This window comes from Hyaena hyaena, unplaced genomic scaffold, assembly GCF_003009895.1.
Source record: "Hyaena hyaena isolate Hyena2069 unplaced genomic scaffold, ASM300989v1 scaffold_1107, whole genome shotgun sequence".
Taxonomy (NCBI): Eukaryota; Metazoa; Chordata; class Mammalia; order Carnivora; family Hyaenidae; genus Hyaena; species Hyaena hyaena.
The window spans coordinates 476,718-504,019 of NW_024081735.1; the positions used below are offsets into that span (position 1 = coordinate 476,718).

The following is a 27,302-nucleotide window of genomic DNA, read 5'->3' on the forward strand; positions in this document are numbered from 1 at the left end:
TTAGGTATGTTGAAGTGCACAGTGCTTACAAACATATGTTTTTGTTTCTAAGCAGGATTCAAGAAGAAATTTTTTGGCATGAGTATACAAAAATGGACACTTGTTGTCCCACTCTGAAGATACTGACAACCTGAAATACAGAAAATAATATCTAATTAATCTTGGTAACATGTAATTTAAAATCTTAATGAACAAGCAATTCATTTGGACTCATAGTTACATATCTAAATCTGAAGATTTTCCATATTAATTTTCTATGGAAACACTTCATCAGTTATGTTTATAAAGTTGTTCCATTAAAGCTGTTTTTTTTTTTCTATGACAAATTCTTTGAGGCATAAAATAAAGGAGTTGTCAAGAAACTTACGGTTTGGAAAATAAAGTTAAGCTTATGGGAGACACCCATGAATTATTATTGCTTCTCTGGGAGACTCTACACCATGAAGAATGAATGAGGAATTTCAACATATACTACGAGAAAACAAATTTTATTAGAAGTCACATAAAAGCTCTTATACTCATTTGAATTTTATGGTAACAAATAAAAGTAATTCTTTGTTACTTTGTAGACTCTTTCAAATTGTAATATAATGCTACACACTGAACACATTATATCTTAGTAGGATTAAGTGAAGAAGAAATACTGACATGGATAAGAATTTTGGGTTCTGATAATTGACCTGAGGTAAATAACTTGTGAAATGTTTATTACTTTAAAAACTCTTAGAGATTCAAGCAAGAAATACATTTGTAATCTCCTTGTCTAGGTCTGTTTCCATGCCTCTCCACCTACCCACCCTAGCGCAGTGATCCAAAAGAATTGTAGTATTTACATCTCTCCCTTTCTCTCTCCCAATTTTGTGTTCTAAATCTCTCTCTCTCTCTCTCACACACACACACACGCACACACACACACACTAAATCTACTTTAAAAAAAAATGGACTAAACAAAGGGCACCTGGGTGTCTCAGTCAGTTAATCCTCCGACCTTAGCTCAGGTCATGATCTCACAGTTCATGAGTTCTAGCCCTATGTAAGGCTCTGTGTTGACAGCTTGGGTCCTGGAGCCTGCTTCAGATTCTGTGTCTCCTCTCTCTGCCTCTCCTCTGCTCATGCTCTGTCTCTCTGTCTCAAAAATAAATGAACATTAAAAGTTTATAATAAAATTTTTAAATAAAATATTCTAATAATTTTTAAATGGACTAAACACATAAACATAAGATGTAAAACTATCAAGTTCCTTGGAGAAAATATGGGGGGGAAGTAAATGAAATTTTATTTGGCAATGACTTCTTGGATATGATACCAAAAGCACAGACTACAAAGGAAAAGACCATTGTAGACAAATGGGCTACATCAAATTAAAACATTTCTGTGCATCAAAGGACATGATCCACAGAACAAAAGACAGGGTGGAAAAATGCTTGCAAATAATTTATCAAAACAAAGATTTATATCCAAAATATGTAAGGAATATTATGTCACTAATAAAAACAAAAACCAAATAATCCAAATAAGAAATGGGCAAAGGAATTGAATAGACATTGGAAAACATACAAATGGTCAAAAGCGTATGAAAAGATGCTCAATACCACTAATTATCAGAGAAATTCATCAAATCCACAATAAGTTATCACTTCATACTTATTAGCATGGATACTATTTAGAAAAAAAGAAGTATCAGTGAAGAGATGGAGAAAGAGAACCCTGGCACATTGTCGTTGGGAAAGTAAATTGGTCAGCCATTATGAAAAACAAAATGGAGCTCCCTCAAAAACTTAAAAATAGAATTGCCATATGAATCAGCAATCCACGTGTAGGAAAATTTCTAAAAGAATTGAAATCAAGATCTCAAAGAGTTATCTGCACACCCATCTCACGGCAGCATTATTCACAAGAGCCAACTGATAGAAGCAGCCCAAATGTCCACTGATGGATGAGTGGAGACAGAAAGCACAGTATACACATAACTGTGTAATATTATTCAGGCTTCAAATGGAAGGAAATCCTATCACCTGCTACCATATGGATGAAACTCCAGGACATTGTTCTAAGTGAAATAAGCCAGTCGCACACACAGAACAATATGATTCCACTTATATGAAGTATCGAAAGCAGTCAAACAGGTAGAAACAGCAAGTAGAATGGTGAGTGCTAAGGCTTCAGGGGAAAGTGGAGAAGGCCATTCCGTTCACTGAGTATGGAGTTCCAGTTTTGCAAGGTGAAAGTTCTAGAGATTTGTTGGGCAACCCTGTGAATACAGTGAGCGCTCGTGGACTGTATGCCTAGAGTTGGCTAAGATGCATGAAATCGTTGCAGTGTAGCAGGTGAGATGTGAGATGTGTGATTCCATCTCTATGATAGCCTGGAAAAAATAAAACTATGGAAACATAAAAAGATAGTGGTTTCCAGAGTTTAGCAAGAAGGGAAAGATTAATAGGTAGAGGACAGAGGATTTTTAGGGCAGTGAAACTATATTATATAAATATATAATGGATGATATATGTCTTTATACATTTCTCCAAACTCATAAGATGCACATAATCAAGAATACACCTAGTTTACACTATGGTCTTTCAGAGATAAAGATGTCTCGTGTACTTGCTTCAGTTGTGGCAAATGCACCCCTGTGGTAAGAGATATTAATAATAGGAGAGTCTACACATGTGTAGACAGCAGGGGGATATGGTAAACCTGTGTGCCTTGTTTCAGTTTTGATATGAACCTAAAATTGCTCTCAGAAATAAAGTTTCTTTTTTAAATAAATGGGTAATATGATAAGTTTTCTATTAATTTTTCCCACAGTTAAAAAATTAAAAAAGCAAGCAAACAAAAAGAGGGGGTCTTGAACGCAACATGAGACAAACTTACTCATTACACTTAATTACAACTAATAATATGATTAACAGAGAAGTTCTCACCAGAAACTATGAAGCATAAAAACAGGGAAGGTCAAAACCAAAGAGCTGAAAGTACTGAAAGAAGAAAACAAAGAACAAAACACAAACCAAAACCCCTCACAAGAGAAAACAAAACCCACAACAAAGTAAAACAACAAAAAAACCTTGTCACACACAAGTTCCAAATTCATCAAAACAGTCTTTCAAAAAAGAAGGTGCGTGAGGAGCTAACAGAATTTCTTCTTAGCAGATCTGTTCTCCAAAAATGTTTTTCAAGCTAAAAGAAACAAGGGATGGTGTCCACAGGAAGGAATAAAGATCAATAGAAATGGTAAATATGTGGGTAAATTTAAGAGTCTCTGTGTGTGCTTGCTTCTCTTAATTTTTTAAAAGGTAACATTTTTAAAGCTATCATTATAACACTGCACGATTGGGTCTATACCATGTATGGATACAACCTTGTGCTGGTAATTGAGCACATTGGAGAGGAAAGAAAACCTTATTCGGTTTGCATTTGTTGATTTTTGTGGTGCAAAGCCACTGTGAATGGTTCATTTCAAGTCACCAATGTGAAATCACGAGCATAGTGTTGAAAAAGATACACATACTTAGTGTTCAGAAACCAGTACTAGCTGGCTTCAGCACGTCCTAGAAATACATGCAGGTTTCCCTTCCTATCTGGAAGTAGAGCACTTTAATGATATCATTTGTAAGCTGAAATGGCATAAATTGAATAAGCTGTTATCATTACAGTATATGCAAAATTTTCAAGCATTCCCAGACTGCCACCTAGGGCACCGGCCCCAGGCTACTACACGCTGCCTCTGGCCACAAGCATCACTGAACCTTGTAATCCCAGAATCTGTCACTGGTGCACTTTCTTCCCCAGCCAGAGTCACGGTGATTATCCCCTGAGATGCAAGTACAGTATCCATGCGCTATCAGCACGTCTCCACCCTAGACAGTCCCATAGTGACAACAAGTGAAATTGTCCCTGGGACCCCACACTGTGGAAGTTCTATGTGCACCTGACCCTAGCACTATAGCTCCAATACCGCCTTGAGGGGTTTGAGTGCCAGCATGCCACGAAGGGTGACCTCACTTAAACCTTCTCCCATGCACAAGCCAAGAGGGAGTAAATTTTTTTTTTTTTTTTGCTTTTTGCTTTTTTTTTAAAATTGTAGTATAGTTAACATACTATAGTGTTTTATTAGTTTCAGGTATATAATAAAGTGATTCAACATTTCTATACGTTACTCATTGCTCATCATGGTAAGTATAGTCTTAGTCTCTTTCACTTATTTCACCCATCCCCCAACCACTTCCTTTCTAGTAACCATCAGTTTGTTCTCCATAATTAAGAGGCTGTTTGTGGTTTGTGTCTCTTTTCATGATTCATTTGTTTTGTTTCTTAAATTCCACATATATGTGATCATATGGTCTTTGTCTTTCTCTGCCTGTCTGATTTTACTTAGCATTATATCCATCCAAGTTATTTCAAATAACAGTATTCATTACTTTTTATGCCTGAGAAATATTCCATTGCAATAAACATATTGCTATGGTGTCTATATCTTTTCAAATTAGTGTTTTTACATTCTTTGGAAAAATATTCAGTAGCAGAATTATAGGTAATAACTTTTAATTTTTAAAGGAAAAAACAACATTGTTTCCACAGTAGGCTGCATCAGTTTGCATTCACAATCGTACACAAGAATTTGTTTTTCTCCGGGGCGCCTGGGTGGCTTAGTCGGTTAAGCGTCCGACTTTCGCTTAGGTCATGATCTCGCGGTTCGTGGGTTCGAGACCCGCGTCGGGCTCTGTGCTGACTGCCAGCTCAGAGCCTGGAGCCTGTTTCGGAGTCTGTGTCTCCCTCTCTCTCTGACCTTCCCCTGCTCACGCTGTCTCTCTCTCTCTCCTAGAACTGAATAAAACATTAAAAAAAAAAATTTGTTTTTCTCCACATCTTTGCCAACACTTGCTGTTTCTTGTGTTTTTTTATTTTAGCCATTTTGACAGATGTGAGGTGATATCTCATTGTAGTTGTGATTTGCATCTCCCTGATGATCAGTGATGTCGAACATCTTTTCATGTCTCTGTTGGCCATCTGTATTTCTTCTTTGAAGAAATATCTGTTCATGTCTTCTGCCCATATTTTAATTGGGTATTTGGGTTTTGGCTTTTTGGTTTTTTGTTTTCTTTTCTTTTCTTTTTTTTTGGCTTTGAGTTGTATATGTTCTTTATATATTTTGGATACTAACCAGCCCTACATTAGAATGTCATTTGCAAATATCTTCTTCCATTATAGTATGCTGTGTTTTAACTTGGTTCTTTCCTTTGTTATGCAAAAGCTTTTTATTCTGATGTAATCCAAACAGCTTACTTTGGTTCTGGAGACATTTACAAAAATGATGCTGTGGGCAATATCATTGAAATTAATGTCTCTGCTCTCTTCTAGGATTTTTATGGTTTCAGGTCTCACAGGTAGGTCCTCAATCTATTTGGAGTTTATTTTTCTGCATGGTGCAAGAAAGTGGGCCAGTTGCATTGTTTTCCATGGAGCTGTCAAGTGTTCCCAGCACTATTTGTTTAGGAGACTTTTTCCCACTTCATATTCTTGACCCCTTTGTCAAAGATTAATTGGCCATATACTTCTGGATTTATTTCTGGGCTCTCTATTCTGTTCCATTGGTCTCTGCCTATTTTTGTGCCAGTACATTACTGTTTTGATTATGACAGCTTTGTAGTGTATCTTGAAATTTGGAATTGTGATACCTCCAGTGATGCTCTTCTTTTTCAAGATTGCTTTGGCTATTGGGCATCTTTTGTGGTTCTGTGCAAATTTTAGGATAATTTGTTCTAGTTCTGTGAAAAATACTGTTGGTATTTTGATAAGGATTACATTAAACCTGTAGATTGCTTTGGATAGCATGCACATTTTAACAATATTTATTCTTCCAATCCAGGAGCATAGAATGACCTGCCATTTGTTTGTGTCGTCTTTCCTTTCTTTCACCAATGATTTCTAATTTGAGAGTACACATCTTTTACTTTCTTGGTTTAATTTATTCCTAGCTTTTTTTTTTGGTGCATTTTAAAATGAGATTGTTTTCTTAACTTACTTTCAGCTACTTCATTATGGAGTACAGAAATGCAATAGATTTTATACTGATTTTTGTATCCTACCATTTTACTGAATCCATGCATCAGGTCTAGCAATTTTCTGGCAGAATCTTATGGGCTTTCTATATAGAGTCTCATGTCATCTGCAAATACTTAAAGTGTTACTTTTTCCTTACAGTTGGAAGCCTTTTTTCCTTTGTCTTGTCTGATTGCTGTGGCTGGATTTCCAGTATTATGTTGAATCAGATTGTTGAGAGTGGACATCGTTTTCTTATTCCTGACCTTAGAGGAAAAGCTTTCAGTTTTTCACCACTGAGAATGATGCCAGCTGTGGATTTTCATATATGTCCTTTATTATATTGAGGTATGTTTCCTCTAAACCTACTTTGTTGAGGATTGTTAACAAAAATGGATGTTGTGCTTTGTCAAACAATTTTTATCCAGCTATTAAAATGACGATATGGGTTTTATTTTTTTCTCTTGTTGATGTAATGTATCACATTGACTGACTTACAAATATTGATCTTTTGCAGCCCGAGAATAAATTCCACTTGGTTAGTGTGAATAGTTTTTTACTATATTGTTGGATCTGGTTTGCTAATATTTTATTGCCTATAATTCTGTTTTTTTCTTCTGTCTTTATCTGTGTTTGGTATCAAGGTAATGCTAGCCTTATAGGATGAATATGGAAACTCTCCTTCCACTTCTATTTTTTTAAATAGTTACAGAAGAATAAGCACTAAGTCTTCTTTCAGTGTTTGGCAAATTCACCTGTGAAACCATCTGGTCCTGGAAGTCTTTTGTTACTGTTCAATCTCATTGTTGGTAACCAGTCTGTTCAAATTATCTATTTCTTCCTGTTCAGTTTTGGAAGGGTATATGTTTCTAGGAATTTACCCATTTCTTTTATGTCCAGTTTGTTGGCATACAATTTTTCGTAATGTTCTTTTACAACCCTTTGTATTTCTGTGGTGTCAGTTGTTATTTTTCCTCTTTCAGATGTAATTTTATTTATTTGATTTCTCTCTCTCTCTCCCTCTCTCTCAGTGAATTTCGTTAGAAGATTATAAATTTTCTTGATCTTTTCAAAGTACCAGCTTTGGGTTTCATTGATCTGTTCTATTGTTTGTTTGTTTGTTTGTTTGTTTGCTTTCTATATCACTTATTTCTGCTCTAAGCTTTATTATTTACATTCTTCTGATGGTTTTCCCTTGGTTTGTTTCTTTTTCTAGCTCCTGTAGGTGTAATGTTTGAGTGTTTATTTGAGATTTTTCTCCGTCTTGCTGTAGGCCTGTATTGGGATAAACGTTCCTGTGAAGCAGCTTTTGCTGCATCCCAAAGAATTTACACTGTTGTGTCTTCAGTTTCATTTGCCTCCATTTATTTTTTTTATATCCTCTGATTTCTTCGTTGTCCCACTTACTGTTTAGTAGCATGAAATTTAACTCTCATGTATTTGTGTTCCTTCCAGATTTTTCCTCGTGGTTGGTTTCTAATTTCATAGTATGGTGGTCAGAAAAGATGCTGGTATGATGACTTCAATGTTTTTCAATTTGCTGAGACCTACCCTGTGGCCTACTCTGGAGAATGGTCCTTGTGCACTTGAAAAGAAAATGTATTCTTCTCTTTCAGGGTGGGATGTTCTGAATATATCTGTTAAATCCATCTGTTCCAGTGTGTCATTCAAGGCCACGGTTTCCTTGTTGATAATTCTGTGTGGATGATCTCTCCATTGATATGAGTGGGGAGTTAAACTCCCCTACTATTATTATATTACGATCAGTTACTTCCTTGTAGTTTGCTACTAATTGCTTTATGTATTTGGGTGGTCCCTGTTTTTTGCATAAATATCTATAATTGTTTTATCTTCTTGTTGGATTGTTCCTTTTACGAATATATAGTGTCGTTCTTTGTCTCTTGTGATGATCTGTTTTATAGTTTATTTTGTCTAATGTAAGTATTGCTACCCTGGCTTTCTTTTAGCTTCCATTTGCATGATAAATGCTATTCCATCCTTTCACTTTCAGTTTTCATGTGTTTTTAGTTCTGAAGTGAGTGTCTTGAAGGCACATATAGATAGATGGGTCTTGCTTTTTCATCCATTCTGTCACCTTGTTTCTTTTGATGGAGCATTTAATTCATTTACATTCAATGTACTTATTGACAGGTATGTACTTACTGCCATTTTGTTACCTGTTTTATGATTGTTTTTATCATTCTACTCTGCTCCTTTCTTCTCTTGCTTTTTTCTTTCATGACTTCCTAACTTTTTTTGGTGACATATTTGGATTCCTTTATCTTTATTCTTACATGCCTATTACTGGTTTTTGATTTCTGATTACCATTAGGTTTATGTTAATGTCTTCTGCATATAACAGTCTATATTATGTTGCTGGTCTTTTTTGAACCCATGCTTACTGCTCTCCCACCACACATTTTATGTGTATGGTGTCATACTTTATATCCTTTTATTTTGTGTATCCCTTGCCAGATTTTTATAGATATACTTAATTTTAGTGTTTTTGTGCTTCCTATTTTTCTTACCCCTCCTTGTGGTCTTACCTTTCCTCTCAAAAAATCCCTTTTAACATTTCTTGAAGGGCTGGGTTAGTGGTCATAAGTTCTTTTAACTTTTGTTTTTCTGGGAAACTCTATCTCTCCTTCTGTTCTGAGTGATAGCCTTGCTGGATAGAGTATTCTTCACTGCAGATTTTTTTTCTCCATTCAGCACTTTAAACTTATCATGCAGCTCCCTTCTGGCCAGCAAGATTTCTGATGAAAAAGCAGCCAAGAGCCTTATCGTGTCTCTGTTGTATGTAACCCTTTTCTTTTCTCTTCTCATGCTGCTTTCAAAACTCTCCTTATCACTACTTTTTGTCATTTTAATTGCTCTGTGTCATGGTGTAGATCTTCTTAGGGTAATTTGCTTGGGGGCTGTCTGTGCCTCCTGGCTCTGGATGTCTGTTTCCTTCCCCAAATTTAGGAAGGTTTTTACCTATTATTTCTTCAAATAAATTTTCTACCACCTTTTCTCTCTCTTCTCCTTCTGGGATCCCTATGAAGCAAATATTATTATATTTGATCGTGTCTCTAAATTTCCTTATTCTATTTTCATTTATTATTATTATCATTTTTCTTTCTCAGGATCAGTTGGATTGCTTTCCATTACACTGTACTCCAGATTGCTGATGTGTTCTTCTACTCCTTTAGTCAGCTATTTACTCCTTCTGGTTTACTTTTAATTTTAGTTATTGTGTGTTTTTTCTTTCTTTGTTGAAGATCTCACTGAGGTCGTCCACTCTTTTCTCAAACTCAATAAGTATCTTTATGGCCATTGTTTTCAATTCTCTATCAAATATATTACTTATCAATGTTTCATTTACATATTTCAGTGTGATTTCATCCTATTATTTCATTGAAATGTTTCTCTCTCTCCACATTTTGTCTAACTCTGTGTTCATCCTGTGTGTTAGGAAAGGCAGCTATGTCCCCTGTTCTTTTTTTTTTTAATTTTTATGTCTTTATTTTATTTTGAGAGACAAATACAGAGAGCGAGTGGGAGAGGGGCAGAGAGAGAAGGTGACAGAGAAACTGAAGCAGGCTCCAGGCTCTGATCTGTCAGCACAGAGCCCAACGCAGGGCTTCAACCCATGGACTGTGAGATCATGACCTGAGTCAAAGTCGGACACTTAACCAACTGAGCCACCCAGGTGCCCCCATTCCCCGTTCTTGAAAGTAGCAGGTTTATGTATATGTGCTACCGAACCGAGCGTGAAAGTAACAGCTTTATGAAGAAGAGTCTCTGTAGTGCCCTACTATGCAATGTCACTTGTTCAGAAGAACCTGGCATTACAGGGGTGTCTCTTGTGTGTTGTGTGAGCACTGCTATTGTGGCTGAGCTACTATTGCTTTCACTCCAGTCATCTGCAATGATTCTATGAGACTGTTGGGAGCAGGGTTTGGTTCCAGTGTTGTTAGTGGGACACTCTGGGGCTTCCTTGAGGTTGATTGAGTCAGACCAGGCATTTGCCAAAGATTCAGTAGCACAGAATGGCAGGGAATTCTCCCTATATTGTTCCATGAGAAGTTTTGTGGGCAGTGCATGCAGTCAGACCAGATGTCGGACCGTAGCCCTCTAATGGGACCACATTTGGCCCTGTATGTGTGGTACCTTTCCCTGTCTCTCAAGACAAGAATCCTTTTGAGGTGTGCTGACCCCTGTTGTGGCTGTTTGGGGCAACACTTTGGACGGCCTCTGGCCAAGGGTATATTGAAGGAAGGCAAGTCCACAGGACAATGTGAGACAAGGAACATGGTATTAACAAGGTTTACTCAAGTCTGCTGTGGGAAGAGACCTGTGGAGGGGCCTGGCAGACTAGATGAGTTTGCAGGGTGGCACAGAGGTGACATACAGTGTTATCAAGTTGGGGGGAGATCATTGGTAAATGATTGATTCTTACAGGTGTCTTTGCCACTATGCTAGGGAGCAGGAGAGGAAAATGGCACCAGACAGCTCCTTTGTTACTGGAAAAGAATCCTAAAGATCTCTGCCCTCAAGCACATGCTCTGAGATTAGTAAATATATCTCCTTCTTGTATATCCCAGGTGTCTTTATTATTTTTTAATAGTTTATTGTCAAGGTGGTTTCCATATAACACCCAATGTGTTTTTCAATCCATGTTTTTGTTTTGCTGTCTCTTTAAGGTGGAGAATGAGTGTACTATTGCCTCCTAGGCTCTCCCAGAGCTACAATTACTCAATTTTAAATATCCAGGTGTTCACATTAATAAAATAAAGATCAAGAACAATAGAGTCCTCTCAATAGAAGCAAAAAAAGCATTAGACAAAACAGAGCACTCTTCCTTGATCAAAACCCTCAAGAAAGCAAGGAGAAAATGAACATACCTCAAGAGCATAAAGGCCATATATGAAAGATCCACAGCTAATATCAACCTCAATGGGGAAAAACTAACTGAGAGCTTCCAACCTCAAGTCGGGAACACAACAGGAATGTCCACAATTACCACCAGTGTTCAATATAGTGTTGGAAGTTCTAGCCTCAGTATTCAGACAACAAAAAGAAATAAAAGCCAGCCAAATCAACAAGGAAGAAGTCAAATCTTCACTCTTCACAGATAACAAGGTACTCTATGTGGAAAACCCAAAGACTCCATCAAAAACTTGCTAGAACAGATTCAGGAATTTAGCAGTGTCACAGGATATAAAATCAATGGACAGAAATTGGTTGCACTTCTATATACTAATAATGAAGTAGCAGAAATAGAAATCAAGGAATCAATCTCATTTACAATTGCACCAAGAACCATAAAATACCTAGGAATAAACCTAACCAAAGAGGTGAAAGATCTGTATGCTGAAAACTACAGAAAGTTTATGAAACAAATTGAAGAACACACAAAGAAAGGAAAAGTATTCCATGCTCATGGGTTAGAAGAGCAAATATTATTAAAATGTCAATGATACCAAAAGATATCTACGCATTTAATGAAATTCCTATCAAAATAACACCAGCATTCTTCACAGAACTAGAACCAACAGTTCTAAAACTTGTATTGAACATAAAAGACCATAAGTTGCCAAAGTGATCTTGTAAAAGAAAACTGAAACAGGGGGCATCATAATTCCACACTTCAAGCTGTATTACAAAGCTGTAATCATCAAAAAGGCATCGTATTGACAGAAAAACAGACACATATATCAATGGAACAGAATAGAGAATCCAGAAATGGACCCACAAATGTATAGCCAATTAATCTTGGACAAAACAAGAAAGAATATCCAATGGAAAAAAGTCAGTTTCTTCAGCAAATAGTGTTGGGAAAACTGGACAGCAACATGCAGAAGAATGAACCTGGACCACTTTCTGACACCATCCATAAGAATAAAAACAAAATGGATGAAAGAACTAAATGTAAGATAAGAAACCATCAAAATCCTAGAGGAGAAAACAGACAGCCAACTCTTTGACCTAACCCACAGCAACTTCCTACTATATATGTCTCCAGAGGCAAGGGAAACAAAAGCAAAAATGAACTATTGGGACCTCATCAAAACAAAAGCTTCTGCACAGCAAAGGAAACCACCAATAAAACTAAAAGGCAACTGATCAAATAGGAGAAGATATTTGCAAATGACATATCAGATGAGGAACTAGTATCCAAAATCTATAAAGAACTTATCAAATTCAACACCCCCAAAAAACAAGTAATCTAGTGAAGAAATGGACAAAAGACATGAACAGATCCTTTTCCAAAGAAGACATCCAGATGGCCAATAGACACCTGAAAAGATGCTCAACATCATTCATCATCAGGGAAATACAAATCAAAACCACAATAAGATACCACCTCACACTTGTCAGAATGGCTGAATTAACAACTTGGGAAACAACAGATGTTGTCGAGTATGCAAAGAAAGTGGAACCCTTTGGCACTGATGGTGGGAATGCAAACTGGTCAGACACTCTGGAAAACAGTATGGAGTTTCCTCAAAAAAGCAAAAAATAGAGATACCCTATGACCCAGAAATCTCACTAGTAGGTATTTATCCAAAGGATACAAAAATGCCGATTCAAAGGGGCACATGCACCCCAATGTTTATAGCAACACTGTCAACAATAGCCAAAATATGGAAAAAGCCCAAATATCCATCAACTGACAATGGATAAAGAAGATGTGGTATATATATATATGTATATATATATATTACTCGGTGATCAAAAAGAACAAAATCTTGCCATTTGCAACAATGTGGAAAGAGCTAGAGTATATTATGCTGAGCAAAATAAGTCAGTCAGATAAAGATTAAGATCATATCACTTCACTCATCTGTGTAACTTAAGAAACACAACAAATGAATGTAGGAGAAAAGAAGGAAAAATAAAATAAAAACATAAAGGGAGGCAAATCTTAAGAGACTCTTAAATACAGAGAACACACTGACGGTTGTTGGAGGGGTGTTGGTTGAGGTGATGGACATTAAGGATAACACTTGGGATGAGCACTGAGTGGTATATGGAAGTGATTAATTACTAAATTCTACTTCTGAAACCATTATTACACTAAAATTTAAATAAAATTTTGGATTTAAATAAAATTTTAAAAAATAAATTTTCAGGTATTAAGCAAGGTTGATTATAAAAACTTACAAAATAAGACCTCTCTGGTTTTCGAAGTCAAACATTATAGAGATTCATCTTCTCTGATTGTGTTCCCCATGCCTGGGGTGATTTGTAGGAGGGTCTTTTTTTCTCCCCTCTCCACACCCATGGCATCCTTTCCTCTCATGCACAGTCCTGAGGGTCTACTTAACTCGTGACTGCGTCTTTGGACTTCTTACCCTCTGGATGTGGCCTCTTCTCTACATTCAGCTATGTAGAGTCTGTTCTGTAAGTCTTTGGGTCATTTTCTATGTTTTTTACACTGATGTGTGTGTTATCTAGCCTTGTCCATGAGATGAGGTGAGCTTAGGATCTTTCTACTCTGTCTCTTCCCTAGAATTTGGGATACTACTTTCAAAGTGATTAAAGGCAAAAAGTAACTGTCAACCAAGAATATCTTATTCAGTAAAGCTACCATTCCAAAATAAAGGAGAGATCAAGAATCTCCTACCATCCCAGGGGATGGTGGATTGGATCAGTTTCTACTCTGGCCATAGGTCAGTCACAGGACTGCAGCAACATGACTCCACTGGTAATCTGTTATTGCCATATGTCATAAACACTAGACCTCTACCCCACAGAAATGCTAAAGGGAATTCGTCAATATGAAACAGCAACCAAACAACAGTAACATAAGAATATATGAAAGTATGCAATCACTGGTACAGGCTAGATGAAAATGATCCTTGACAATGGTCCGGGCAATAATGTCTAGAATATGACACCAAAAGCACAGGCACAAAAAAAATAAAATGAAAAGTGAGACTACATTGAAATAAAGAGCTTTAGCACAAATAAAAGCTTTAGCAGAGCTTTTAGCTTTGCAAAAGGAGCAATCAATAAGTTGAAAAGACCATGTACTGAATGGAAAAATATAATTGCAAACCCATACATCTGATAGGGACTAATTTCCAAAATATATAAAGAGCTCTTTCAACAGTATAACTGAAATGAAACTAATACAATTTTAAAAATGGGAAATGGATCTGAGTAGACATTTTTCTGAAGACATAGAAATGGCCATTAGGTTCATGAAAAGGTGCTCAACAAATGATTCATCAGGGAAATATAAATTAGTAAGCATAAAGCAATGGGATAATCACCTCACATCTGTTCGGATGGCTTTTATCAAAAAGAGAAAAGATAACTAATATTGGTAGAATGTGAAGAACAGGAATCCTTTTGGTGGGATATAAATTGGTGCAGCCACAATGGAAGATAGAATGGTGTTTTTTCAAAAAATTAAAAATAGAACTATCATATGATCCAGTAATCTCACTCTTGGTCTATATTGCAAGGAACTGAAATAACTATCTCAAAGGGATATCTGCACAGCCATGCTCATACAACATTACTTACAATAGTCAAATTATGAAAACAACCTAAGTGTCTGCCAACAGATAAATGGTTATGAGATATGATATGTAATATGACATAATATAGGTATGTATATATACAGATAGATATAGAGGATATATAGATAGATATGGAAGTTAATTAAAGTTATAGAAGGAAGGAAGAAATGATAAACCTATATTTAGTTGAAAGTTGATACTAAATATGAATAGTAGAAGAACTTATGTTAGCCTCAAATGGAACAATACCCAAAATTCCAAGGGCATCATCAGTAGAATGTATACTTTGTAGTAGAATCAGACAATAGAACAGCAAGGAAGTATCAAGAAATTACAAATTCATGCAACTATAAGGATGAGTCTTACGAGTTTAGCTTTATCTGAAAAAAACAAATATAAGGTATACATACTATATGATTCCATTTATATCATGTGCTCTTAGTGAAGAAAAGAACATGAAAGGGGTATTTTGCAGTGCTGGCAAAATTAATTTTCTCATTCCATGTGATAGTAACACTTGAAAATTCCACCCTCTTTTGGCATGAATAGCATGTGTTTTCATCTGTATGTATATAATACTTTCGTATGATTATCACAAGAGAATATTATTAAAATATGCAAATACACTGAAAAATAAACATAAACTAGAAAAAAATCTTTCCAAATACAAATTGTGAAAATCAAAACAAAAAGAAATAAAAATTTCAAAAATGTCACGTAACATCTAACAAGATTATATCTGCAATTCAAAACACTTTTCACATTGTTACTGAGCATTTAGATGTTTATGTATAAAGAAAAATATACTGTCAATTAAAAAAAAAGTTCTGGCATGGTAGGAAAAAAGAGCCTAATAAAATATGCGTTATATGTATTTTTGATGGGAATTTTTTTTAAAAAGGAAATTTCATGTCAGTGGCAATCATAAATAGAATCCAACAATATATGAAAATAATAAACTATGACATAAGTAGATTTATTGAAACAATACCATGTTAAATGTATATTTGAAATTCAATAAAACTAATCCATTACATTAGCAAAATAAAGAAGATCAAATGATGTGATTTCTGGGCAGGGGGTAGATAAAGACAGGGTGGTAACATATTTAGAGAACCATAGGCTTGCCTGTGATCACTTGGATACATCTAGATCACCATCAAATCATTCTGAATTCCCAAGAAATTGACCTGAGAACTCATAGAATAAACTGCACAATTACAAGGAGAGAAGAAGCCACATCAAGCAAGGGAGGAAATGTGAAGAAGTGGTTTGGAAGAGAAACGGATCTCAGGCCCTGCATAGAGGAGGTGCTCCGGTCTCAGAAAGGCAAGAGAGAGAAGAAGCTCACAGGAATGACACAAGGAGAACATTTCTCCAAAGCCATTGGCTGGGAAAATGAGAGGGGTTGATTTTCATGAGCTTTTGCCACGAGTGGCACACAAAGACTATTGTCTTAGAAGTCTATGTTCTTGTCTGGGATAGAGACCTAAGGGCATTACCCTACTCCTGGAGAGAAGGCAGGCAAGCAACCCCAGGACACATGTCCCAATTTGCAGATCTCCTAAGGTGCATGAGGAGAGACTTTCCTCGCTTATTAGAGGGCATCTGTGAGAGGTATCATTGCCTCCCTTGGGACAAAAGAGCTAGTGGGTACCTTTTCCCTCTCCCTGCCCCTCAGCATAGGCACAAAGACACCTGCTGAGGGCAGCTAACCCAGACACTGGGTGTTTAGCCTACTTTGTTCCAAATCCCATACCTCTGTGCTCTGGCAAAACTGCCCTTCTGGATCAAACCTGCATCAGTCCTAGCACAGCAAGACTATCCCCCAGAAGACCAGTACTGGTCCTTGCCATATCGGGTCAGTAAAGTTTAAAAGTTTTAAAACTCATAAGGTTTGGCTGGGATAGAGCCCAAAGTGCAGTACACTGCTCCACGCAGGCAAGCCACCTGGAGACAATGAAAACAGTGATCTGAAAAACATCTGGGATGCATGAGGGGAAATTATTCACTCTTCTGGGAGCCCTTCCTTGAGAGCAGCAAACAGGCTCCCCTCTTAGGGGACAAAGGAGCTGATTGGTGCCATTTCCCACCCTCTCTGTCCCTCAGCATAAACTAAATTCAGTAAACAACATAGCACCAACACTGGCTGCCTAACCTACTTACACCAAGTCCCACCCATTGGACTTTGCTGACACTGCTTTTCTTGGGCAAGTGTGCCTAAGGACCAGTGCAATGGACCCCTTCCCCAGAAGACCAGCAAAACCCCACACACAGCACATCTACCGACCATAGAATTCTGCAAATCTTCATTATCACTAGTGTAAATAACATCAGGACTCATTTAACAAGCAAAGAAAGAGCACATCAAGTTAAGACTCATCACATGCTGCCCAAGGTCCAAATACTGCCCACTGTAGACAAGGAGAAACTGCAAATAACTGTCCCGAAAGATAGAGCAGCCAAAAGACAGCAGCAGAAAGCAAGAAGCATACACCAGAGACACTTCCTGAAGTGCCAGGCCCTGGACATTATATGACCTCTTCTTTCAGGAACAAGACATAAAAGGATTTTTTAACACAGAAAAGAAGACAGAGACCTAAACAAACCCCCAAACTGGAGAAATTCATCCCAAAAGAAAGAACAAGAGAAGATCATGGCCAGAGATACAATCGAAATAGATATAAGTAATATGCCTGATGCAGAATTTAAAGCAATAATCATGAGGAAAATTGCTGGCCTTGACAAAGCTTGGAAGACATCAGGGAGACACCACAGTGATAAGAGAACTAAAAAAAACAAGCAGGCAGAAATGAAAAATGCAACAACTGAAATATGAAAGATGACTTATTATAATGACTAAAAGTATGGAAGAAGCAGAGGAATAAATGGTACAGAAGATAGAATTATGGAAAACAAAGTAGCTGAACAAAAGATAGAAAGAAGAATGATGAATCATGAGCGTATGCTTGGAAAAAACAGTGGTTTTATCAAATGAAGTAAATTTGTATCGTCAGAGTCCCAGAAGGAGAAGAGAGAGAAGATGTGACAGAAGTTTTATTTGAGCAAATTATAGCTGAAAACTTCCCTAATCTGTGGAAGGAAACAGGTGTGGAGCACTCTCGTCAAGCAACAAAAGCAGGCCACAACAAGACATATTGTAGTTAAATTTGTAAAATACACTGAGAAACAAAAGTCCTAAAAGTAAAAAAACAAAAGAAGTTCCTACCTAGCTTACAAAGTGAAGCAAATACGGTTAGCAGCAGCTCTATCCACAGAAACCTGGCAGCCAAGAACTGAGTGGCATGATATGTTTAATGTGCTCAATAGTAAAAATACACAGTCAAGAAAATTATATCAAGTAAGGCTATCATTCAGAATAGAAGGAGAGATAAAGAGTTTCTCAGACAAAAAGAAAAACAAACAAACAACAACAACGAAAACATTAAAGGAATTCATTATCAGTATACCAGACCTGTAAGAAATATTACAAGGCAATCTTTGAGGTGGGGAAAAAAAAAGACTAAAAGTGACAAAGACTAGAAAGGAACAGAGAAATCTCCAGAAAAAAACAAAACTCATGATAAAATGGAACTAAATACATCTCTACCAATAATTACTTTGAATGTAAAGGAACTAAATGTTCCAATATAAAGACATAGAGTGTTAGAAAGAATTTAATAAAAAAAGATTTATCTATATGCTGCCTCCAAGAGACTTATTTTAGGCCTAAGGACACCTGCAAATTAAAAGTGAAGGGATGCAGAGATATTTATCATGCAAACAGAAGTCAAAAGAAAGCAAGAACAGCCATACTTATATCAGCAAAATCATATTTTAAACCAAAGATTGTAACAAGCTAAGAAGAAGCGAACTATCCAATAAGATCTAATGATTGTAAATATTGATGTCCCCAACACGAAGTACCCAAATATATAACACAATTAATGATAAACATAAAAAGAACTCATTGATATTAACATGATAATAGTAGATGGCTTTTACACCCCACTTACAGCAATAGACAGATCATCTAAGCAGAAAATCAATAAAGAAGCAATGGCTTTGAATGACACATTGGACCAGATGGATTTCACAGATATATTAAGAACGTTTCATTCTAAAGCAGCAGTGTACACATTCTTTTCAAGTGAACACGAAATATTCTCTAGAATAGGTTACATAGTACGTCAGTTGAGGTCTCAACAAGTACAGGAAGATTGAGATGATACCATATATATAATCTGAACGACACTATGAAAGTTGAAGTCAAACACAAGAAAAATAAATCTTGCAAACACCACAAATACTTGAAAGTTAAATGACACGCTACTAAAGTATGAATGGGTTAGCCAGGAAGTCAAGGAGAAATTTAAAAAATACATGAAAATGAATGAAAATAAAAACACAATGATCCAAAACCGTTGGGATGAAACAAAAGTGGTCCTAAGAAGAAAGTATAGAGCAATACAGGACTACCTCAAGAAGCAAGGAAAATCTTAATTAAAAAAAAAACAAACATCACCTTACATCTAAAGGAGCTAGAAAAAGAAAAACAAACAAAGGAAACTAACAGAAGGATGGAAATAATAAAGATAAGAGCAGAAATCAATGATATAGAAACAAATTCCCACACAAAAGTCCAGGGCTACAAGGGTTCACCTGGGAATTCTATCAAATAGTTAAAGAAGAGTAGATACCTATTTTTCTCGAATTATTCTAAAAAAAACAGAAACGAAAGGAACACTTTCAAACTTGTTCTATGAGGCCAGCATTACCCTGATCCTAAAACTGAAGACTCCACTAATAAAGAGAACTATGGACCAGTATCCTAGATGAACATGAATGCAAAAATTCTCAACAAACTACTAGCCTACTGAATCCAATAGTACACTAAAAGAATCTTTCACCATGATCAGGTGCGTTGTATTCCTGGACTACAATGGTGGTACATTATTTGTACATTATTTGTAAATCAATTAGTGTGATACAACACATTAATAAAAGGAAGGATAGGAACCTTATGATCCTCTCAATAAATGCAGAAAAAGCATTTGACAATGTACAACATCCAGTCATGACTCAACATGACAGCGTTCAACAAAGGAGGGATAGAGGGAACGTGCCTCAGTATAATCCAGATATATATAGATATCTATATATATATGTATATATATATATATACAGATATATATATATATGAAAAACCGACAACTAACATCATCATCAATGGGGAAAAACTGAGAGGTCTTCCTCTACAGTCAGGAATAAGAAAGGGGTGTCCACTCTCACTATTGTTATTTAACATAGCAGGGGAAGTCCTGGTCTCAGCAATCTGATAACAAAATGCCATAAAGGCATCCAAATCAGCAAGAAATAAATCAAATTTTCACTACTTCTGGGTGACATGATACCCTATATAGAAAACCCAAAAGACTCCACCAAAAAATTGCTGGAACTAATACACAAATTCAGTAAGTTGCAGGATACAAAATCAATGTACAGAATTCTATTGCATTTCTATACACCAAAACTAAAGCATCAGAAAAAGAAATTAAAGAATCAATCCCATTAAAAATTGAAGCCCAAACCATAAGATACTTAGGAATAAACCTAACCAACCAGGTGAAAGATCTGTACTTCAAAAACTATAAAACACTAATGAAAGAAATTAGAATGTGACACCAAATAAATGAAAAAAAATTCCATGATCATGGATTGGGAGAAAAAATATGGTTAAAATGTGTACAATTCTTGAATGCCGAGAACAAACTGAGGGCAGATGGTGGTGGGGGGGGAGAAGAATGGGAGAGATGGGCACAGAGGAGGGCACTTGTGGGGATGAGCACTGGGTGTTATATGGAAACCAACTTGACAATAAACTACTAAAAAATGTGTATACTGTCCAAAGCAATCTACACATTTAATGTAATCCCTATAAAAATACCAATACTGTTTTTCAAAGAGGTAGAACAAACAATCTTAAAATTTGTATGGAACCACAAAAGACCCTGCCTGAATAGCCAAATCAATCTTTAAAAAGAAAAGCAAAGCTGGAGATATCATAATTCTGGTCTTTAAGATATATTACAAAGTTGTAGTGATCAAGACAGTATGGAATTGGCACAAAAATAGACAGATCAATAGAAAAAAAATAGAAAACTCAGAAATGACCCACAGTTACATGGTCAACTAATCTTTGATAAAGCAGGAAAAAATATCAAATGGAAAGAAGATGGTGTCTTCAACAAATGGTGTTGGGAAAACTGGACAGAAACATGGAAAAAAAATGAAACAGGATCAGTTTCTTACACCACACAAAAAATAATTCAAAATGGATAGAAGGTCTAAATGCGAAACAGAAAACTATCAAAATCCTAGAGAATAACACAGTCAATAACCTCTTACATATCGGTCATAGCAATTTCTCATTAAATATGTCTCCTGAGGCGTAGGAAACAAAATAAAAAATGAACTATTGGGACTTCATCAATATAAAAAGCTTATGCATAGAGAAGGAAGCAATCAACAACACTAAAAAAGTCAATCTTTGAAATGAGAGAAGATATTTGCAAATGACATATCTGATAAAGGCTGAGTATCCAAAATCTATAGAGAACTTATAAAACTGAATACCCCCAAAAAATAATCAAGTAAAAAAATGGGCAGAAGGCATGAGTAGGCATTTTTCCATAGAAGACATGCAGATGGCTAGCTAATAGACACATGAAAAAATGCTCAATAACACTCATAATCAGGAAATATTACAATGAGATATCACCTCACACCAGGCAGAACGGCTAAAATGTACCACACAGGAAACAACAGGTGTTAGCATGGATGTGGAGAAAGGAGAACCCTCTAGCACTGTTGGTGGGAACGCAAACTGGTGCAGTCACTCTGGAAAAAAATATAGAGGTTCCTGAAAAAGTTAAAAATAGAACTAGCCTATGATCCAGCAATTGCATCTCTAAGTATTTACCCAAAGGTTAAAAAATACAGACACAAAGGTATACATGCACCCCCAGTGTTTATAGCAGCATTATCAACAATAGCCAAGGTATGGAAAGATCTCAAATGTTTATCAACTGATGAATGGATAAAGCAGAGGTGTTACATACATACGATGGAGTACTACTCAAAAAAAAATGAAATTTTGCCATTTGTAATGATGTGGACAGAGCTAGAGAGTATTATGCTAAGTAAGTCATACAGAAAAGACAATTACCATATACTCATATGTGGAATTTAAGAAATGAAACAGATGAATCTAGAGGAGAAAGAGGAGAGACAAACTAGAACACAGACTCTTAAATATAGAGAACAACGTGATAATTACTGGACGGGGGTGGGGTGGGCAGATAGGTTAAATGAGTGATGGGTATTAAGGAGGGTATTTGTAATGAGTACTATGAATTGTATGTAAGTGATGAATCACTAAATTCTACATCTGCATCTAATATGACACTATATGTTAACTAACTGGAATTTAATAAATTGGAAAACCAAATGATATGACTTCTCTATTGCAGAAGGCATTTGATAAAACTAATATTCTTATTTTGAAAGTAAAACTTTTTAAAAGATAAAAATAAGAGGAAATAACCGTGCAAAGATCTAGAATAGTCAAGCCGACTAAGTAGAATTAATATATATGTATTTTTTAAGAAAGATAATTTTTTAAACAGGAAATTGGAATAAAAGTACATAACTAGGTTAATGAAACAGATTAGAAGGTGAAAATTTATACCCACACATATAGGGAATGCAGATTTCAAGAAGGATGCATAATCATTCACTGGAGAAAGTATAGTCTCTTCAACAAACGCTGTGGAAATAACTGACTATCAAACAATATTAATAATTATATATCCCAAACTTCATACAAAAATCCTCCAAATTGATTATAAACCTAAGTGTAAATCATACAATTCCTTTAGTTTTAGATAGATTTTTTAGATAGAACTCCAGAAACATGATCCAAAGAAGAATAAATTGATGAAGTGTACTTCATCAAAATAAATGATTTCTGCTTTTTGAAGACAATGACAAATCACAGACTTGAAGGAAATAACTGCAAATCATATGTCTAATAAAAGACTTGCAGCCAGGATACATAAAGAATTCTCAAAAATAACAAAAATTAAGTATAATCAAGTATTTCATTAACTACATCACCAAGAAAATATATGGATGGCAAATGAGTATAGGAAAAGATGCTCAAAACTGTTTGTCTTAGGAACATTCAAAATAAAACCACCACAGACCAGACTTCCTGTTTTGGAAAAAAAGAGGATAGATTTTTTCCTATTCACCCCACTAAATTAATAGCTAGAGCCCCTGAACATTATGTAGAGTAAGACAACATAAGAAGATTCAGAAAGGTAATGATAAGGCTGACAGATCCCAACACTCAAGAGCTGAGGAATGACATGGCGGTGAGCTCCCTGGAATTTCTCTTTACCTCACACATCCCAGACTGGTGCCCGAGAGGCTAGCAAATCACAGACACCAACAGGTACAGACCAAAGTCCCCAGAATGTTTTTTCTCCAGTCAAAATAATGAGAAAAAGGCATGCTAGAAAGACACAAAACTTTTTGATACTAACTGAATTACTCCAACCCACAACCATTGACTACCCAATAAAAATATAACTCAGCAATGCAGGGGAAATCAAGAGATTCTCCAATAAAGGAAAACTGAGAAAATGTATCACTGCCAGACCCACTCTGAAAGAACTGCTAAAGGGAATTATCTAAACAGAAGTTAAATGATGAAAGGAGTCCTGGATCATCAGGAAGAAAGAGGGAACAAAAGAAAGAATAAAACTATCATTGTTCTTAATGGATTTCTCTTCATCTGTTGTGTTTTCTAAATTGTTTGATATTTGAAGCAAAATTAACAGTTGAGGCAAAATTATAACATCCATGTGATTCTCAACGTAAATAGAGAAATATTTAAGACAATTCTATTGTAAATGGGACATAGTAAAGGGACATAAGAAAAGTAAGGCTCTACATTTTTCTTAAGCTGCTGTGGGTTGTGATAGATTGTGTAGTTGTCATATATGTATATATAATTATATAAAGATATATAATAGATTACTGTCTTTTTTTTAAATGTTTTTATTTATTTCTGAGAGAGAGCGAGCCAGCAGGGGAGGGTCAGAGAGAGAGGGAGAAACAGAGTCTGAAGCAGGCTCCAGACTCTGAGCTGTCAGCACAGAGCCCCACCCCACGAACCATGAGATCATGACCTGGGCGGTAGTCGGAGGCTTAACCAACTGAGCCACCCAGGCGCCCCCAGATTACTGTCTTATAAAGCATATTAGAACTTATATACTTACATATATAACTTTATATAAAAATTAAATGTAAAGATCTACTTTGCTATAAATTTTGTTCCATCAATTGGGTAATGATGTAGAAAAGTATAACCATCACTTTTATCTCACAGCATCACTAATACAACTAATTGCAAAGAATAAATGCCCAAATGGATCACAAACTTTAATTAAAAGTTGATAAATAAATCCTAGAAGGTAATATAGGAAATTATATTCATGAACTCTAACTAAATCTGAAATGGGTCTAAAACAAGCACCAATGGCCAAAACGATAAATTGAATTATCGTAACATTCATAAATTTGGGTCATTAAAAGATTCCGATATGAGAGTAAACATGCAAGTTAAATAGCCAAAAATCCATTTGCATCTTAAAAACTCAAAAGAGAGCTCATATCTAAACTATGACAAAGACTTCTAAGAAGGGGAAAGAAGACACATCTAGGAGAAATAGAAAAGAAACACACTCGAGCCCTTCTCACTAACACAAAAGAGACAATTCTAATGAGTTGCAGCCCAGAAAGTGGTCCTGTTATAAAACAGTCAGAGCTTATTATATTAATTTTGTCAGACTACTGCATTTTGTATCAAGAACCTATTTGATACAATATGTATTTACACAATAAACTAGAAAAATGTTAGACTAATGTAATAAATTGAGATACACAACATACCTACGAAGGTGCAATTTCATTCTAATGCTTGGAGGAAAATGTGTTATGATTGTACATAAATACAATGATAGTATTATATTTCTACATTATTATTTTATTGTGAGAACATAACATATACCTGCCTAAATATAATATATACTATATAGTTAAGCTTCATATATATTATTATAAATACAATATAATATGTAAAAAAAGATATAGTAAAGGCTTTTCTTTTTTTAAGGTTTATTTTTATGTAATTCCTAAACACAACGTAGAGACTTAACAACCCCCAAATCAGGAGTCGCATGCTCTACTGACTGAGTCAACCAGGTGCCCCAAAAAAGGCTTTTCATAAAATAATTCTTCATAATGTCCACACCCCATATTAAAAGTAAACTAAACCTGTATCTGAGAATAGACTTTAAGATGTCTTATTCATATAAGACAGCAGTGAAAATTCACAAACTATAGACAAATGTGATAGTATAGATAGATTGCATATATTAGAGCAAAGAGAAACATACATAAAAAAGCATACTGCATGATCCCTTTGATATAAAGTCCAAAAATAAGCAAAGATATTTCATAATATTGAAATTGGCAGGGCTGACAAAGGCTTGATGTGTGGTACAATTAAATAGTAAAGTTTATTTCAGGCAAAAGAGCATTTATAGAAGCATGATTTTCTATGAAAAGCAAGAAGAGGAGATTACCATGTGTACATTAAAATTTAAAAATATAGATAAAATATCATAGACTCAAATGAGGTAATATTATCAGACTTTAAAATAAACTATAAATATTTACAAAACTATGAATGGACTCTACAAATATTATATTAACTGACAAGCTATTAATAAAGTCTGGAAACATCTGAAATCTTACCAGTTCTTCTTCATCATCTATGTAGAGCAGGTTAGAGTTCTGAGAAGCGCAGGATGTCACACTTTCATTCCATGATTTTCTTTCAGTGCTAATGTAATAGCAATTGTTGGAGTAGGCGATCCACTCTTCTGGACAACCACAGTGATGTGCTGGAGAAAGATTTTGAGATATTATCCAAAAGCACTTTGTATATTAACAAATTCCAATTAATCTACATACTCATATGTGGATACACGTGTACATATTTACACACACTCACAAGATGGTATAAATAAAACAAAATATGCTTGCACACACAGAGAGAATGATCATCCTCTCATTCCCTAATTTATGTGTCCATATAAAGCGAACGCACAAAAATATCCATCTCAGCATGTCCTGAGATCACTGAACCAGGCCACTTTTCTAGAATAGCAAAATGATTTATGTCTTATCATGTTATACGAGAAAGAAATTTGAGGAAAATAGTAATAATGTGTATGCTAATTTTAAATGAGTTTCTCTTCATATTGTTGCCTGAGAAGTAATACTCTCCCATACTCATTATTTCTGAAGCATTATTCCCAGTTATGTAATTAATTTTCCTCCAAAAACTCCAGTATCATTGTTGCTCAACCAAAGTTGGAGATAAAATAGAAACTATGTTAATATTAGAATTTTGAAAATCACTTTGTACCTCTCTGGATCTTTATTGTGAGGGATAAATTTTTCTGCTCCGGTATTTCAGTAGCTGAAAAAATTAAAGGAATCCTCATAAAAATTTGAGTTTCTTAATTGAAATCTTTATTGTTTAGAATTATAAAGCTCTGTAATAAAATTTATTTTACTAAGCAATATTAATAAAATGATGAAGATTTGGGAGAAAATATGTCAAAAGCCTACACAACCCAACCTCACTATCTCTTACAGTTTTTTGTATAATTAATCTCAAGAATTAATTTGTATATCTCAACAATATTTCTCCTAAATCATCTCTTTGAGTAATAAAAATCTGAATATATGTGTAATGCTCTCTACAATTATTCTGTTATTTATACTTTTGACAAATTCAGAATAACCATTGCACATTTAGAGCACATCTGCATTAAAATTAAAATTCTATTCTGTAATAGGAGGAGATATTTTGAGGCACTGACAATCACTAAAAGGAAAAGTTCCCAAATAGTCACTCAAACACTTACAGGTAACAACTACTATTGTGACCACAGCAGACATCAAGACGAGGCAGATGATTCCCAGGATCCCAGCAATGAGCTTCCCTGGAAATAATAGTAAATTTTAAGAAGAGAAATGAAAACACTAAGAAAGGATGGAGGGAAATAATCATTTAGAAAAGTCCCATATAAGAGAACCACAGATGCACAGAGAGTCACAAATAAACACTTGGACCCCAAGCCCCTATCTACCATCATAATCTTCTCTCAGAATATACTATTGCATTTTCAGTAAAGGTAATACTCCATGAGCTATTGGTCAAAGACTACAAATTACAATAGCTTAGTAAACTTAATTCTTGGAGATCAACTAGGATATCATCATCCAACCCCAAGCTCCCATCTTCACAAATGAAAAATATGTGAGATCATTCCCTACTCATTCTCCAGACCCCGGCTCCCTAACTGCACATCCTAGAACAGTTAGTTATACTGTGTGTATATTAAATTTTTTACCTTTGCAGTGATAGTTCTTGCCATTCCCTTGAAGATCCTGAGAAGCATTTTGAAGGTTTAATTCTGCATAGATTATTTCCTGCTCAGTTACTGAAATGGAACTTTTAGTGCCCTTGGGTTTAATTTGCTGTCGCTTTGAGTCTTTCATCAGATTAAGTTCTGCATAAGTAGCTCCTTGGTTATTCAT

At 35.4% G+C, this 27,302-nt stretch overlaps 1 protein-coding gene across 1 annotated transcript; it reads right to left on the minus strand.

The window, feature by feature from the left end:
* LOC120224087 (NKG2-A/NKG2-B type II integral membrane protein-like) lies at positions 1-27,302 on the minus strand. The gene is made up of 6 exons (XM_039222323.1): positions 27,116-27,302; positions 26,627-26,704; positions 26,122-26,175; positions 25,446-25,594; positions 368-471; positions 1-130 (listed from the first exon to the last, which is right to left on the minus strand). The coding sequence occupies exons 1-6, from the start codon at positions 27,300-27,302 to the stop codon at positions 1-3; spliced, it is 702 nt and encodes a 233-aa protein (XP_039078254.1).